This window comes from Nanorana parkeri, unplaced genomic scaffold, assembly GCF_000935625.1.
Source record: "Nanorana parkeri isolate BGI_ZX_2015 unplaced genomic scaffold, ASM93562v1 scaffold233, whole genome shotgun sequence".
Classification (NCBI taxonomy): domain Eukaryota; kingdom Metazoa; phylum Chordata; class Amphibia; order Anura; family Dicroglossidae; genus Nanorana; species Nanorana parkeri.
In genome coordinates, this window is record NW_017306501.1 from 1,119,354 (window position 1) to 1,134,501 (window position 15,148).

The 15,148-nt window shown below is 42.7% G+C and overlaps 1 protein-coding gene across 1 annotated transcript; it reads left to right on the forward strand.

The window, feature by feature from the left end:
* Nucleotides 1-1,773: 1,773 nt before the first annotated feature.
* On the forward strand, nucleotides 1,774-14,717 carry LOC108786899 (glyoxylate/hydroxypyruvate reductase B-like). The gene is made up of 6 exons (XM_018556297.1): nucleotides 1,774-1,855; nucleotides 3,525-3,905; nucleotides 7,225-7,396; nucleotides 7,677-7,855; nucleotides 11,335-11,431; nucleotides 14,561-14,717. The coding sequence occupies exons 2-6, from the start codon at nucleotides 3,530-3,532 to the stop codon at nucleotides 14,715-14,717; spliced, it is 981 nt and encodes a 326-aa protein (XP_018411799.1). The 5' UTR covers nucleotides 1,774-1,855; nucleotides 3,525-3,529.
* The last annotated feature ends 431 nt before the right edge of the window (nucleotides 14,718-15,148 follow it).

Sequence of the window (15,148 nt, forward strand, 5' to 3'; positions counted from 1 at the left end):
GTGCCCACCCCTTCCCTGTCTGTATCTCCAATGAGCGCTGGAGGAACAGAGAGGGAAGGAGGGAATCTCTCCGAGGAGTGATGACTGACAGTGACTGCTCCCATCATAGAAGAGACAGCGAGCCGAGTGATTATCAGTTACATGACCGCTCAGATCTCAGTATAAAGAGCCAACGTGTGACTGCAATGTCCTATGCCAATACTTTTTTAATATTTATCTACTGTTTAACACTCTTGTGCACCCCACAATTGCAGAGTAACAGCATACCTTTACTATTCCACCACCTGCAATAACAGGAAAGGACTAATTTCGGTGTATGTAGGAAGTACTGAGAGTCCCAAAGTCAGTATGCGGTGGCATAGAGAGACTTCCCTATCAGTCTCATCCCTCTCCATACACTGCCCCATTGTTCACTTATCAGTACAGGTGATGGAACAATAAAAATGTGCTGGCTATAGGATGCGGTAAGAGAACACTTTATTTTCATTATATATTAGCACTTTTGTCTACAAATCTATTCAACTAGTGGCCATGTTTACTGATTTTAGTTAAAAAGTGGGAGTCGGCAACCCTACTTACTCATCACAAAGTCCGAGGCCTTCTCCTAGGTCCATAAGCATGCACTCTACCATGAAGAAAACCTCCACCAGCCCCGAAATGTTTCTTGCAATCCAGGCAGGCTGCCCCATAACAGACAATGGATGTCACTGCATAAAACATAAAAAACAAAAACACCGGGCGCCTTTCCTATCATAAAATAATCATTTTATTGTGCAAAAAGAAATGTGTAAAATGATTGTACTCACAATGGAGGCAGGTTAAAAACGTATTGGACATCAAATCCTAGAAGGCATTCCAAGTGGGGAAATCAAAGAAGCAGTTCGAAGGCAATCCAAACGCTCTGCTTGAACCAGCAGGAACAAGCTGACACAGCTGAATGCGTTTTCGGAGACAACCCTTCTTCAGAGCTGGACCAGCCTGTGGCTAGCAGAGTCTTGCAATGCCTCGTGGGTCTTGTAGTTCCACAACAGCTGGAGTGTCAAGGTTGCCTATCCCTGCCCTTGAGACATGATCCCTTGAAGTACCTTCACAGATAGCACTTAAAGAGACCCCGCTGGCAGACTATTCATTTAATTAAAATATTTCCAATACACTCATATGGACATTTACTGTATTTTTGGGGATGTTATTTATTATCTTTAAAAGCCTCCCTTGTGGAGACTTCTGTTTGTTGCCGCCATCTTGGATGTGATGTCAGCAGGCCCAACAACCATACACTGGGTACATGCTGTGCGTGCATAATTCCACCCACTAGATGGAGCAGAGGAGCATATTCCAGTGCTCCTCAGCTCCATCTAGTGGCAAGAATGCTGTGCTGGGCTGAAGAATTTCAAATTGGTCCCCAAGAGTCAGGAATACATTCCTATTCTCCCCACTCCCAGCCGTGTAATACACGAGTGACCTGCAGGTGGCGATGTGCTCACTTGTTTTTAGAAGAGAACTTATGCATATATATATATAAAATAAGAGAGCGCCAAAATGATGATTCAATAAGGTGGTTAGGTGCAAAAGATTGTCTGTTATTATCCTGTATTCAAATTATAATAAAAGACAATCATTTCGATCCAAATATCCTATAGATTAATCTTTGGCCTTATCTTTTCTTCTTCAGCTCAATCATTGAACTACATGCAGTTTAGCACATTTATTGAACTGTGAACATCTTGATATCAGTACATGCGTGTTTGCAAAATGTCTCAGTAAAGAAACTTATATAGCCGGTTAAGTAACTAATTAACTCCTTTTGCTTCTTCAGCAAAGTCTTAGTGTGTCAGATGAGAGAACTGTGGCTGAGGTATGTGTGGCTGAATTTCTCTCTTTGCCAAGCTTTTCTTTTATATTTATAGCTGCACATTTTATTGATTTATTCAAATATATGAATTACATTTTCAAGTCATATTACCATTTATTTATAAGGTGTTAGGCGCGCTACAGCTAGGCAGAATTATGTGTGTGGCCGCTGGCCAGGCAGGGAGGTGCCTAGCTACCCTTCAATGAGACCCTGAGACTCCGCATAACACATGGCTGACACAGATTGCATCAGAAACCCTGTATTTTAATCCCTCATTGGAGGATTTTATTACAGGATGATTTTATTCCCAGCGTGAGCACAGCTACAACCACAACACTTACTTGTACCAGGCTATTTATGGACAGTCTTTGGTGTGCCTCCCACTATTCTTGTGTTAGGTGTTGGCCCCCTTTTACTGCAATGGTAAAGCTGTATTGTAGTTAAAAACGGCTTTTTGTGTGCAAATCCTGATACAGTGGTGGATCTTTAGGGCCCACTCAGACACCCTGCGGTACCACACACTTTAGCGCAGAGTACCACAATGAGCTGTGTATATATTTATTTGACTTGCACCCCCACAATTTGTAACAAAGTAAAAACCCGGTTCAGAGGGGCATATACAATATACTTTTCTGGCTAACAAATGTAATAGCCTTGCAATACTTTTTTTGACCGGTTTGATTTAAGGCTGCTAAGGATGCTTTCCTATAGGCTACAATAACAGCAATCTGGTCCAGGCTCCACAGTGTATTCTTCTTTTTTTTTGTTTTCCTTTCTCTCTAATCTTCTTCTCTCTCTCCCACTCATGGCATTCTTCCTGTGCTCCTTTTATAGGAGCAGAGGATAAATACTACATGAAATGAAATGGATCTAAGAGAAATAGACTTGAATAAAGGATAAAAGCATGTGGGAAGATATGTATTTAAATATAGTCTATTAGAAGTGTAAGATTATGGTGATCTCTTATGGATGGAGTGTTTGGGGAAAAGAGGAAGTGAAAATAATAAGTATTATGTAATTGAATGAATGTATATGTTTAAGGAAACTACTTTTTATGTATTTAAATGTATATGTATATTTGTATATATGTTATTTGGAAAAATGTAATAAATATATATTGAATGGAAAAAAAAAACGGCTTTTTGTGTGCAAATCATGATTCAGTGTTGGATCTTTAGAGCTCACTCAGACACCCTGTGGTACCACACACTTTACCACAGAGCACCACAATGAGCTATGTATACATAACTTGCATCCCAACACATATCCAGTGTATCATAGATCATGAGCTAGTTCTTTATTGTGTTAGAGCCTACTTAAAAAAGTTCCTTGCTTTACCAAGGGCTCAACTTCCTTGATATTGGGGCTAAGCCTGCCCTATTGGATAGGTTGGGGTAAGGCCCAAAAGCAATGCAGTCAAGCCTTTGTAACAAAGTGAACCCGTTTCAGAGGGGCATATACAATATACTTTTCTGGCTAACAAATGTAATAGCCTTGCAATACTTTCTTTTAGGAAGAGACTTTAACATGCCTGACAGGTTCGCTTTAAGGCTAAGGTTGCCTTTCTGTAGGCTACAATAACAGCAATCTGGTCCAGGCTCTACTGTGTATTCTGTTTTCCGTGTTAAAACATACATATGACATACATTGTTTTTTTACATACATTTTGTAGAAGAAATGGAAGAACTTCCCTACGCACTGTTATCCCACAGCGGTGGATCACGTGGTCTTCCAAAACATTATGAAAGCATTGTAAAACAGCACTTCCATATTGTATACCTGGATGAGTTTAACAACAACAAGGAGCTATATGCCCCAAAGGTCCAGGCTCTCTTGTTGTGGTGGCACCTGCCTGTAGTGACGAAAGAACTTCTAGAGTCTTTTCCCAATCTTAAAGTGGTCTCAAGCTCTGGAGCAGGAGTGGATCACATGGATCTGAAGCTGATATCAAGTTATGGAATAAAAGTCACCAATACACCCGGTGTGGGAAATGATGCCACTGCCGATATGGGGATGGCTCTTATGCTTGCGTCTGCCAAAAATGTAGTAGAAGGTAAGATATCCATGTTGTGTCATGTTCAAGTTTATATTTTATTTTCAATTTTCTTACCCCAAGGTGATCTGTTAGCAAACTTTCTAATGGAGTATCTGCACTGCCTGTATATTTATCAGTTGAATGTCTTCATAATTAAATGTACTGTGCTGTCTTAGTTGGGATGGATACAGGGAAGACTGCCTACCTGCTCAGCAGGGCCATAGGAAGGCACTCGCCTCGGGCTCAGCTGCAAGGGGGCGCAGCCAGGGCCGGCCTTTGGGGTGTGTGAGCACAGGGCGCCATGACAACAGGGGCACCAAGCAGCCAACACAGCCTCGGCATTGGGGCAGCAGGGAGCAGAGGGGCGGCACACTCTGCAGATGCCTTACATCACTTCCCGTTCATTCATTAGTTTCTGAATAGGTAGAAGCACTCAGTATAGAGGATTCTACCCATTCATAACTGGATCATAGTAAATATTTTACTATTTCCAGTTTGTGAATGAATGGAAAGCCTCTGTACTGAGTGCTCTCCATTCACACAGATAAATGAACGGAAACTAAAAACGCTTTAATTAGTTTCGTCAAGCGAAAAAAAAATTATGCTATTTCGGATTCGGCCACCGGCACGTTCTGCTCATGCACGCTACCATCCTGGTGGTGGGGTGCATGACTTCACATGATCCCAAGAATGCACGGCGTCAGGTGACATCACACCATTTTCTGTTCTTGCCTCGGGCGCAAAAGGAGCTAGCTACGGCTCTGTTGCTCAGTACTTCAGTTTGTCTAGTACACAAATTGTATTGTTTTTAACAAGGAAGGTATAAATAGTAAATTACTAGGCTGTACAGGAAAGCAAAACAACATTAACAACTAAAATGCAGAGTTAAATCTTAAAAATGCCTGTCCTTCCTTCTGGAGGGTGGCTACTTTTGTTCCCCATGGTCCCTGTGTGTGTTGTAAAGTAGCCACCGATTTAAGCTCACTTCCATGATGGACTACAATCTCAATACAAATGAATAAACTAAACATGTGAGATTGTAGACCATCACAGGAGTGAGCTTGGAGGAGCTTTTACATGTATGACCTGTGACATGAAACGGTCTTCCACAACCTCACCTTAGTAGCAGAGTGTGGCTGTTCTTCATCCAGTTGTTTCTGTTTCAGTTAATGACTGTGTTTCAACTTACATATGCAATTGATGATCGTTAGCACATGCTTGGTATAACTGGTTGACAATATGACAATACAAATACAAATGTAAATCTAAGAGTGGCATTACTCACACAGGGCTTGGCGAACAAATTGCCTGGGAGCTAAGTGGCGTAAAAAATTTGGATTTGAACTGTTTGGGATATATTGAGTGCTTGATTTTTTGAATACTTGTTGTCTCCCTTCCTTTTTAGACCCTTTTTTAGTATTTAAAAACTCTTTTTCCTTTACCTAAAGTTTACTACACCCTCCAGAGAAAAGCTTTCAGTATGAAACTTTATGAGATTACATAGCTGCAGCTGGTCTCAAACGAAATCCTTCCTGTAAATACACACAAGTAGATAAGGAATGTTGGAAATCTGATAAGTAAGGGAAGACAGATAAGGAAAGAAATATTGTCTCAGTAGACAGTTTGAAGGTCTGATCAGTGCAGACAGAAACCAATCATATCAACTGTGTGTTTTTTTTCTATAACGATAGTGTACCTTCAGTAAGTCGAACATTTATTGTAACATAACATTAACCTGAAAGTAATTTAGACATAACTTACACAACTTACTTACTTGCTTGCTCCAATATTCAACATTATTTATGTTAAAGCATATGTAAACTTTTGAAATAAAATAGTTTTCACGGTTTTCCATTCTTTGTTACACCTCATTGCCGCTGATGATCTCCTGCAGCCTCTTTGTAGCCACGTCCTGTCTACATGCACGCACTCCAGCAATGGCAGATTTCCTGAGACTGCCAACAGAATACGGCAGGGGAGAATTTATCAGAACTGGAGCAGACATTATCTGGAGCAGTTGTCCATAGTAGCCCATCAGCTTCTCTCTTCAGTTTGTTCAGTTAAGCTTTATAAATGAAGGAGAGAAAATGATTGGTTGAGATGGGCAACTGCTCCAGATTCTGTCTCCTTGACGTTTCATAAATTCCCCTCAATGTCTGCATAATATGTGTTAAATCAGCCACTTGTAGTCTCCATCGGATGACCTGGTGACAGGAAAACAACCCAAGAGCAGAACTGGGAGACTGGGACAGACAGCTTCGTGGCAAGATCACCAAATTATTTTTTTATTCAAGCTGCGGATTTAAAAATAGTAAAATAACTCAGGAAGTTTTTTTTTTGTTTCAATTAGGTAACATTTCTATAAAATTTCATGCATAGAAGAACAGAACAAAACAAACAAGATGGAACAAGCTGGTGAATTTACAAATCATGGTGAACATCCAATAACACTGGATACAATAAAATAAATATCACAAGAAAAATTCACAAGATCAATGCGCAAAAATGGTACTGGCTGTCAGTGGCGGCTGTGAGGAGGAACACGTCGCTGTCCAGATCACTGACACCCTGCCAGTGATCTGTGCAGCTGAGCGTTCCTCCTCACTGCCGCTGCTGAGTCAGTGAGAGCCAGCAGCTGCGGTGGAGGAGGCCGGGACCCGGCAGCAGAGGAGGAGGAGGCGAGGCCCGCCGGCGACCGAGGAGGAGGGGCCCGGCGGTGGAGAAGGCTGGCAGTGGATCGGGGGTGAGAGGTGTGCAGGGATGTGACCAACCCACCCGGGACCTTGCAGAGCCCACCATAGAGAGTCTAAGGTGGGCTCTGCAGGGTCACTCTCAGTTGGGCTGTGTTGTATCTCAGGTGGGCTCTGTAAGTGACATAACTAGAAATCAAAGGGCTCCATACAAAATTTTGCTATGGTGCCCTGTGATTTCTAGTTACACGCTTGGCCTTGATCCAGGGATCCCAAAACGTATCAAATTTGGCAGGGCAGTCACAACCCATATAGGTAAGTTTATAAAATGGAAGGGCCTTATTAACTTCAGCCTTCCACATAGCAAGTGTCAGGGCTATGTCCATCTCAATAATATAGCTTGCATGGCATAATATAGAGTATAAAACATACACAATTTTTAATGGAAAGTGGCATCGAGCAGGTCCGTCAATCCCAGGAGTGTCTGAGGTCCATTCCTTTATGTGATTTTAGTTGGATTTACATACCATTGTAATCATGTAAAAAAAGGTTGCGATGTCCTTTTTAATCACAGTACTTGAGAATAGTGTTGTTGGGCTTGGTAAAGTGTATTCCCTATTTACCCAGATCCTATTTTATTTTTACAGGTCACGGAATTTCATGTTCACCTGACACAAAAGACTTTGATTTTAACTGGGTGGGCGATGACATTACAGAAGCAACATTGGGCATTATTGGAATGGGCAGTATTGGCTACAGCATTGCTCAGCGGTCTAAAGCGTTTAGAATGAGAATTCTTTATTATAACAGGAACAGAAGGTGAGATGGCGTTTCTCATAGCTAGAGAAACAAATATCATGTTTAGCTTCTAATAGCAGAAATGTTTTAATATTTATATGTAACTCTTGTTGACTTAACTGCTGACAATCCTTATGGGAGTCTTTTTAACAATTACCACCAAAATAAATAAAAAAATAGATCAAAAGACATGACCAGATACAGTTTTAAAACTGAAAAAACATAACTTAATTCTGAATGCTGCAGTTTAATTAAATTAATCACACAAATAATATTCTTGCTGATATTATCCTTAACACAGGCCTGTGGAGGAAGAATTGGCCGTGGGTGCCGAGTACTGCAATACTATGGCCGACTTGCTCCAGCAAAGTGACTTTGTGATGGTGGTCGTCAAGCTGACTCCAGAAACTCACAATTTGATTGGACGTGAGCAACTTCAACTGATGAAGTCCACAGCAACCCTTATCAACATCAGTCGAGGTACCCCAGTACATTTTCGTCATACAGATGAATATTTTTACTGACTAAAATGAATTTTATCTTCATAACGAATTATTTTAGAAAAATATAGGTGTAAAAATATATATTTGTGTAGCGAATATGAGTGTATTCACAACTGTGCGGGTGAAAATACTGCCTGTAAGTTTCTAGTGCATTCTCGATTTCTCAAAACTACATAGCAAGCAAGCAATGATGATGTAACATTGTTCAGACACTGAGTTGTAGTTCACAAGTCAGGCATTGTGAGAGCTGTGACACAAGAAAGTCCATATTCACAGGCTTGACTAAAAGTGTGTCAGTGCATTGAGAGAGTACATCCTACTTCAATAAGTAGGTTTATAAACTTCAAGATCGATATGGTTATTTGGAGTGAAGTTGAATAGCAAAGGATAGGACCAGGCAGAAGTTTCATTTAGCAGGTTTATAGCTGTAGCTGGGAACAAGCAAAAAGCAGTTCAAAGAACAGAGGCTCACAGGCCCCTTTTTATAATAAACTTTACAGTACAAACCATATGAGCTACAATATCACTGGCTGCTAATGCCTACGTAATTGCAACTAACCATAAATCTGACATTCCTGAGACAGTATGTCTCTTAAGTTGTTCTAGAGCAGGGGTAGTGAATTAGAATTCAAGGAGGTCCCAAAACAAGGTTATGGTTTTTGTCTGGGCAACGAAATTACCTAGAATTCCTAGATCTACAATGTTCATTCACAAACGGGAGGGAGGCCTCGGCCTTCCCAACTTTCACAAATATTACCAAGCAGCGCAAATAGCCCCACTGCTGTGGCTCTTCCAAACCTCACAAGGGCCACTATGGGTCGACCTGGAGGCCTTATCCTGTCCTGAGACCTCCATACGCTCCCTGCCATGGTTACCCGCCAGACTCCGACCTTCTACTGTGAGTCCCTTTCTAACCCACACCCTTTCACTATGGGACACTACCAAATACTGCAGCAAACTACAATCCCCTCATCGGCCATTACTCACCATCCTGGGCAACCCGTTGTTCCCACCGGGCCTTGAATCACCCTTTGCATTTAACTGGTGGTCTTCACATGGCCTGACTTACTTATGCGACCTGTGGTGGAAAGTTCAGTCCGTAGTTGGGAATACTATAAAGATGAAATGCAAGCCCCAACGTCCAAGTACTTCCGGTACTTACAACTCCGACACTGGGCTGCTTCGCTCCTCCCATCATCCCTACCCCGGACTGGCATGACCATGTTCGAGCAGGTATGCAGACGTAACCCTACCGCCCCCAAATTGATATCACTAGTCTACTCCCATCTGAACTCATTAACCTCCCCCTCACAACACAACTACATCTCTAAGCGGGAGCGTGACCTTGGGGCAGCCCGATGCCAGAGGCCTAGCACCAGATCTGTTCTTCTATGGCTACATGTACTATTAATGTGACCTCACTGGAGACTGCTTTCAAATCTCTTACTGGATGGTACCTGGTACCTTCCAGACTAGCTCATCTGCACCCGACACACTCGGCCACCTGCCTGATTTTGGACTAAAATATTCCGACTATTGAGCAACATATTCTCTATACCAATTGCACGGGACCCCTGGTTGGCTCTTTTGCATCTCAAACCCTCGAACCTCACCAGAAACCAACACCGCTTGGCCACCTATGTAGTGCTGGCTGCCAAGCAGGCGATCGCCTCGGCTTGGAAAAAGCAATTTGTGCCATTTGAAGAAGTCAAGTGGCGGATGGACTTCTTTTCCTAAACGAAAAATTGACGAGTATTTTTCTGGATACCAATTAACAGTTTGCGAAGATCTGGCAACCATGGATTGACTATGCACATCCTACAATGTCCCCAGACAGTCTAACGTCTCTCTAGACTCTGGACCTCTCTCTGCTAATTTTAGAACCTCAATGCCTCCCCCTCGACTCCTCTACATCCTTCCTCCCCCAGATTTACTGGACTCTTCTTCTTTCCTCCATTTCTCAGCTCCTTCTGTGAGCGGCTCTCTTTCTTTTTTCAATGCAGTTTACAGATTATGCAAGTGTATACCTAAACTGATGCATCTCATGACATTCCGATACATGTTTATGCCTTATACGTGTACACAATTATGTCTTTTCTACTGTAAGCTGCTTGATGATTGTATTGGAAAATTCTAATAAAAAGTTTGAAATAAAGAAAAAAATTCAAGGAAGCCCGGTGGGTGAAATTTTCACCAAGTAGAGATCCAAATCACGGTCCGGACAGAAGATCACTCCGTTCATGTCCATACCGCGGTCCACCCTTTAGGCTGCATTCACATCAGTTGCTGCACTACATCGCACAGCTGCCAGTGTGTGTTCCAAGGCACAGTGCTGATGTGCCGATCTCGATGCATCGCACTGTTTGTTTTTTTTAGACATTTTTAGAACTCCCTCCTTCCTGTTTACATACACGAGCATTAGAATGTTCATTCTAATCAAATGGCAGGGGTGGCAGGGTTGTTTAAAAAAAAATAAAAAAATATATATATATATATGTGACAGCCATTGGAGGTGACAGGTTCTCTTTATAGGGAGAGCAGGGGTCTATCACAACTCTCAAACAGGAAGCGCTGTGAGTACAGTGCTTTCTGCTTCAATCAGCACAGAGCAGATTGGGGAATGGACATTCCCCAGTCTGCTCCTGCTCTCCATCCTGATACCCTCTGCCTTGGTCCCGAAGACTGTACCCTCCCTATAGGCTGCCCTGCCTAATGTAATTGTTTGCTAGGGAGCCAGTGGTCCTAGCAACCAATGACGGAAGTGGAGGGGGGCCTGCGCTGGGTTATAGCTGGCAGTGCAGGTCGGCAATTGCGACACCATTTAGTGATGATTCTACCCCAACCCAAGTACATAGACTGGACACGGGCCGAGTGTGTATGTTCTTAGTGTTCATCTAAAGTTTATCTGAATCTCTGTATAAAGCTCATGTATGTCTATATACAGCTGCTTAACTTCTAGGACTAAATAACTTTAACTATTACATAATAATAATGTACTGTATATGCTAATTAATATCAGCAACATGAAGTGTATGAGTTAATGTCAAAATTCCACTACAGGCGTGGGATAGAACATATGGAAATGTAATATAGAAATACATATTAATTTTTCGTTTTTGACCATAGATACCATTTAATGTGTTACAGGTGCATTTTGGGTGTTTCACATGTGGTTTAATGCACAGCGCTTCTAAAGGAAAATACATTCCTGTTTTATTAAAGTCTTTGTTTAATACCATTTAGTGTTTTTTTCCTGATAATGGGCACTTCAAATGCTGTAAACAACATTTGTACAAACCACATTGCACTTAAAGATGGGCATGGCTCCATTCAGAAGAATGGTACAGAACTCACCATACATGTTTAACGTGTTAAAACATATGAAATTGTGCAGGTGTGATTGCACCTTATTGGATTATTATTAGTAGGTACTAGAAAATCATATGTTTATTTCAGGCCAAGTCATTGACCAGGATGCTTTGGTAGATGCCTTGAAATGTGGAGTTATCAAATCTGCAGCTCTAGATGTCACGCATCCAGAACCCCTACCAAGGTGAGGTACCGGAATGTTACATTTAATGCAGTTATTATTTCAGGGCCCATTCACACCAACTGTGGTGCGTTCCAGAGCAGCAGCTGCTGGAATGCACATCAGTCGCTCACAAAGCTTCCCCCTTCGTTCTGGGTCGAGAGGGGGGTGTGTCAGTGCATTGAAGTCAATGGCACCGCAAACTACGCCCCCTGGCCGCAGTGCAATTGCATGCAGTGCCATTGACTTCAGTGCACCGCCATGGCTCCTCCCACCCCAGAACGAAGGGGGAAGTTTTGTGACCGATTGCTGTGCATTCCAGCAGCTGCCACTCTGGAACGCACCCCAATTGGTGTGACTGGGCCCTCACAAGTGGCTGCCTCTGGCTACAATTTGGAACAGTGACAGCAGCTGATTGGCTTCCATCACTGTTTGCCTGAAAATCTTTCATCCGGGTCCATTGATTTTCTGATCAAAGGATGCTGGATGGAAGGATGCCAACGGGGGTACTCACTGTGTGAACTTCAGCCGGTTCATCAAGAACTCTCCGAAATTCACACAGTGTATGGCCAGCTTTAAATTGCTCCCAAACCAGGACTTCCCTCTATCCACTAAAGGTCTTTAGATAAAACTTGGAGAGTGAAGAAGAAAGCAGTAGTGACTCGGGTGTGGGCGGTAGGGTTGCCACCTGTCCAGGATTCACCCGGACAGTTCGGGTTTTGAATGCTGTGTCCGGGTTTCATGGCAGCTGAAACCCGGACACAAGATGTCAGGCAGACAGGGGCAACCAAAAGTGAGATAGGGGCTACTGGCCTCCCCACTGAAAATAGTGTGAACTGTGATATTTACATATTAATGGGTGATTCTATATACATACGAATAAGAGCAGCTCATTCTCCCAAAAACATTTCTGTGCGTCACTAGAGTGTTCGGGTTTCGATGGAAGAAAAGGTGGCAACCCTAGTGGGCGGGTCGGTGGGCGTCGGGTTCTTTTTCTTCTTATTTCGACGAATCGTCGTTGTTGGCAACGCTGGACATCGTGATTGACCTTTAGATTACGTCGTTGAAATATTTTTTTTTCATTTTGGGGAATTTTATCTTTTTATTAAAAGGACATGTCAAAAACATTTTTCTTTAATTAAAGGATTTTTTCGTGAAGTGTAGGCTCTTTATTTACTTTTTACTTTAACCCTATAGTTAATTATTTATTTATTAAAGGGGGTACCCCAATGCAAATAAGCTCCCCTGCCCACAGACCCCCACAACGACCGGGTTAAAGTTGTGGCGGAAGAGGCCCTTGTCCTCATCGGCATGGAGACAAGAAGGTTAAGGGTCTGGTTGGGAATTTTAGGGGGAACCTCACATGTTTTTTTCACCATTTTGTGGGGGTGGAGTTCCTGGTATGAATTTTGGGGGGAACCCCACACACATTTTTTTTGTTTTTAACTTGGGGTCCCTCCTAACTTTCCTACCAGACCTAAAGGGTCTGGTATGGTTTGGGATGGGGACTCCATGCTGTTTTGTTTTTCTGTTTAAACTTTTTTATTTAATTTATTTTTTTATTACAATTGCACGCGCCCATGAAACTGCAAAAAAATACAATAACCAAAGTTGCCCATAGGCGACAATATAAAAGCTTTTACCGCTCATCAGTTTAGTGTTATCAGTGATTGATGGCCCGAGAATGATTGCTCTCACTGTAACGTTCATGGTGATATGTAACATGTGCAGCACAATGTTTTGTATTTTTTATATGTGACATTTTTTTTTTACACCTAATGTTACTGATAACACATAGGGGGCTTACAATCCCCCTATGTGATAGCACAGGCACACTGACAGGTCCTCCAAGACCCCTAATGTCACCTGGGGATCCTGAAAGAAGCTGATGAAGCAGAGATCTACTTCACCAACTTCTTCTCTGGCTATAGCAGCCGGAGAAATGACAGGTGGATGCGGAAGTGATGTAATACACAACACTTCCGCATTCAGAAATCGGAGAGGAGTTCAGCAAGTAGAAAAATGCTGATCTCCCTCCGATCTTCCTGCTGAGAGCCACTGAGCGGGGCCCGCAAAGGGGACAGCAGAGCCCGGGATAGAAGGTACCAGCGGTGGAGGGGGGCACCGCTGAAGGAGGGAGGGCGCACACTGCAGGGCAGCATATACAAGCGGTCGGATGGCTATAGAGCTGCCGATCACTTGTATGTGCAACAGCCGTTACCGGCTGTTTACACCTGCTAGTGTGGTCTGCTCGTGCGTGCGCGAGCGGAAAATAAAGAAGCCGTGTATTTACATCGCCCCGCCGACTGTGCGTCCATTCTTTTTTTCAACGGCGGACGGCAAGTGGGTAAGAACAATGATGCAAAATGAGGCAATGGTGGCTCTTTTATAACAAAGTTGACAGATTGTACATAGTTCTGAAGCACAACAGGGTACAAATACTTTACAGCAAATAACTGCCTCGCAGTGTCCACCCAAAACAAAAACTAAAATAGTTTTAGTTGTGCCCACATCTGACCCTTGAATGTGCCCTCTTGTCAAAGTGTATGAAGCAGTGAGCACTCCATTTAACAAGTCCACCTTGTTGTAAGATATAAATAGCTGTAGCTGCACAGTGCACACACACAGTCAGCCAGCCATCTCCTCGCTGTTGCTATCATTATTATTTGGGAATTACTAGCACCTTGGATTGGAACTTACGATTGATTGAGGCATCACCTGCCATTTCATTGTTCACATTACACTCCGCAGCTCCTCTCACCCACCTCACAGACAGCAGGCACGTCACCACTGCCTGGACTGTACCACCCACTCCTACCTAGGGACACAGATTGTGAGCATCCATGCAGTTGGGTAACTTAGCTGTTCTTTATGCAATGATGGGATCAGGACACTGTGGAGGGGGGATGGTGGGGGTTGAACTCCCCCATCCCCACCTTATCTACGCCCCTGGCTATGTTGCCCTAGATTGTTCACTTCTCCTGCCTTCTCCAAACTCTTCACCCTTTTGTGAATAGCCCTGTATATGTTTCATTATGTCTTTTATTAATATGGTTATTATTATTACTTTTTATATTATGCTGTTATTATTACTACAACAACTGCTACTATTAAAAAGTTAAATAACGCTTACTATTTTGTTTTTGTCTGCAGAGATCATCCTTTGCTAAAGATGAAGAATCTAACTCTGACACCACATATAGGAATTGCAACAGATAAGACAAGAAGAAGAGTACTTGAAAAGGTTGTACTGGGTGCAATAGGCATCATAAAAGGTCTGCCTGTAACTGGCATGGTGGATGTTCTGTAACAGCCTTTAATTTTTACAAAATACACTCAGAAATTAAGAAAATCGTGAATACTTCCCACTGTTGTGTAAAATTCTTAAAGCTGACCTTTACCCATATCTTTAACCATTTGACATCCGCGGTGTTAAACCCCCTTCCCATCCAGGCCATTTTTCAGTATTCAGCGCTGCGGTACTTTGACTGACATTTATTCCGTCATGCAGCGCTGTACTGAAATTAATTTTATACCCTTTTTTGGGGACAGATAGAGCTTTCTTTTGGTGGTATTTATTCACCACTGACTGGGCTCTGCCCACCATAGACCCCGTAGAGCTCACCACAAATCCTGCTAAATCCCCCTGAGACCACAGCTTTCCTGCTATGCTAATATCGGAACATGTCAAAAGCTGGATACAGTGTTTGCACTGTATACAGCGACTGAAAGGTCACGCAA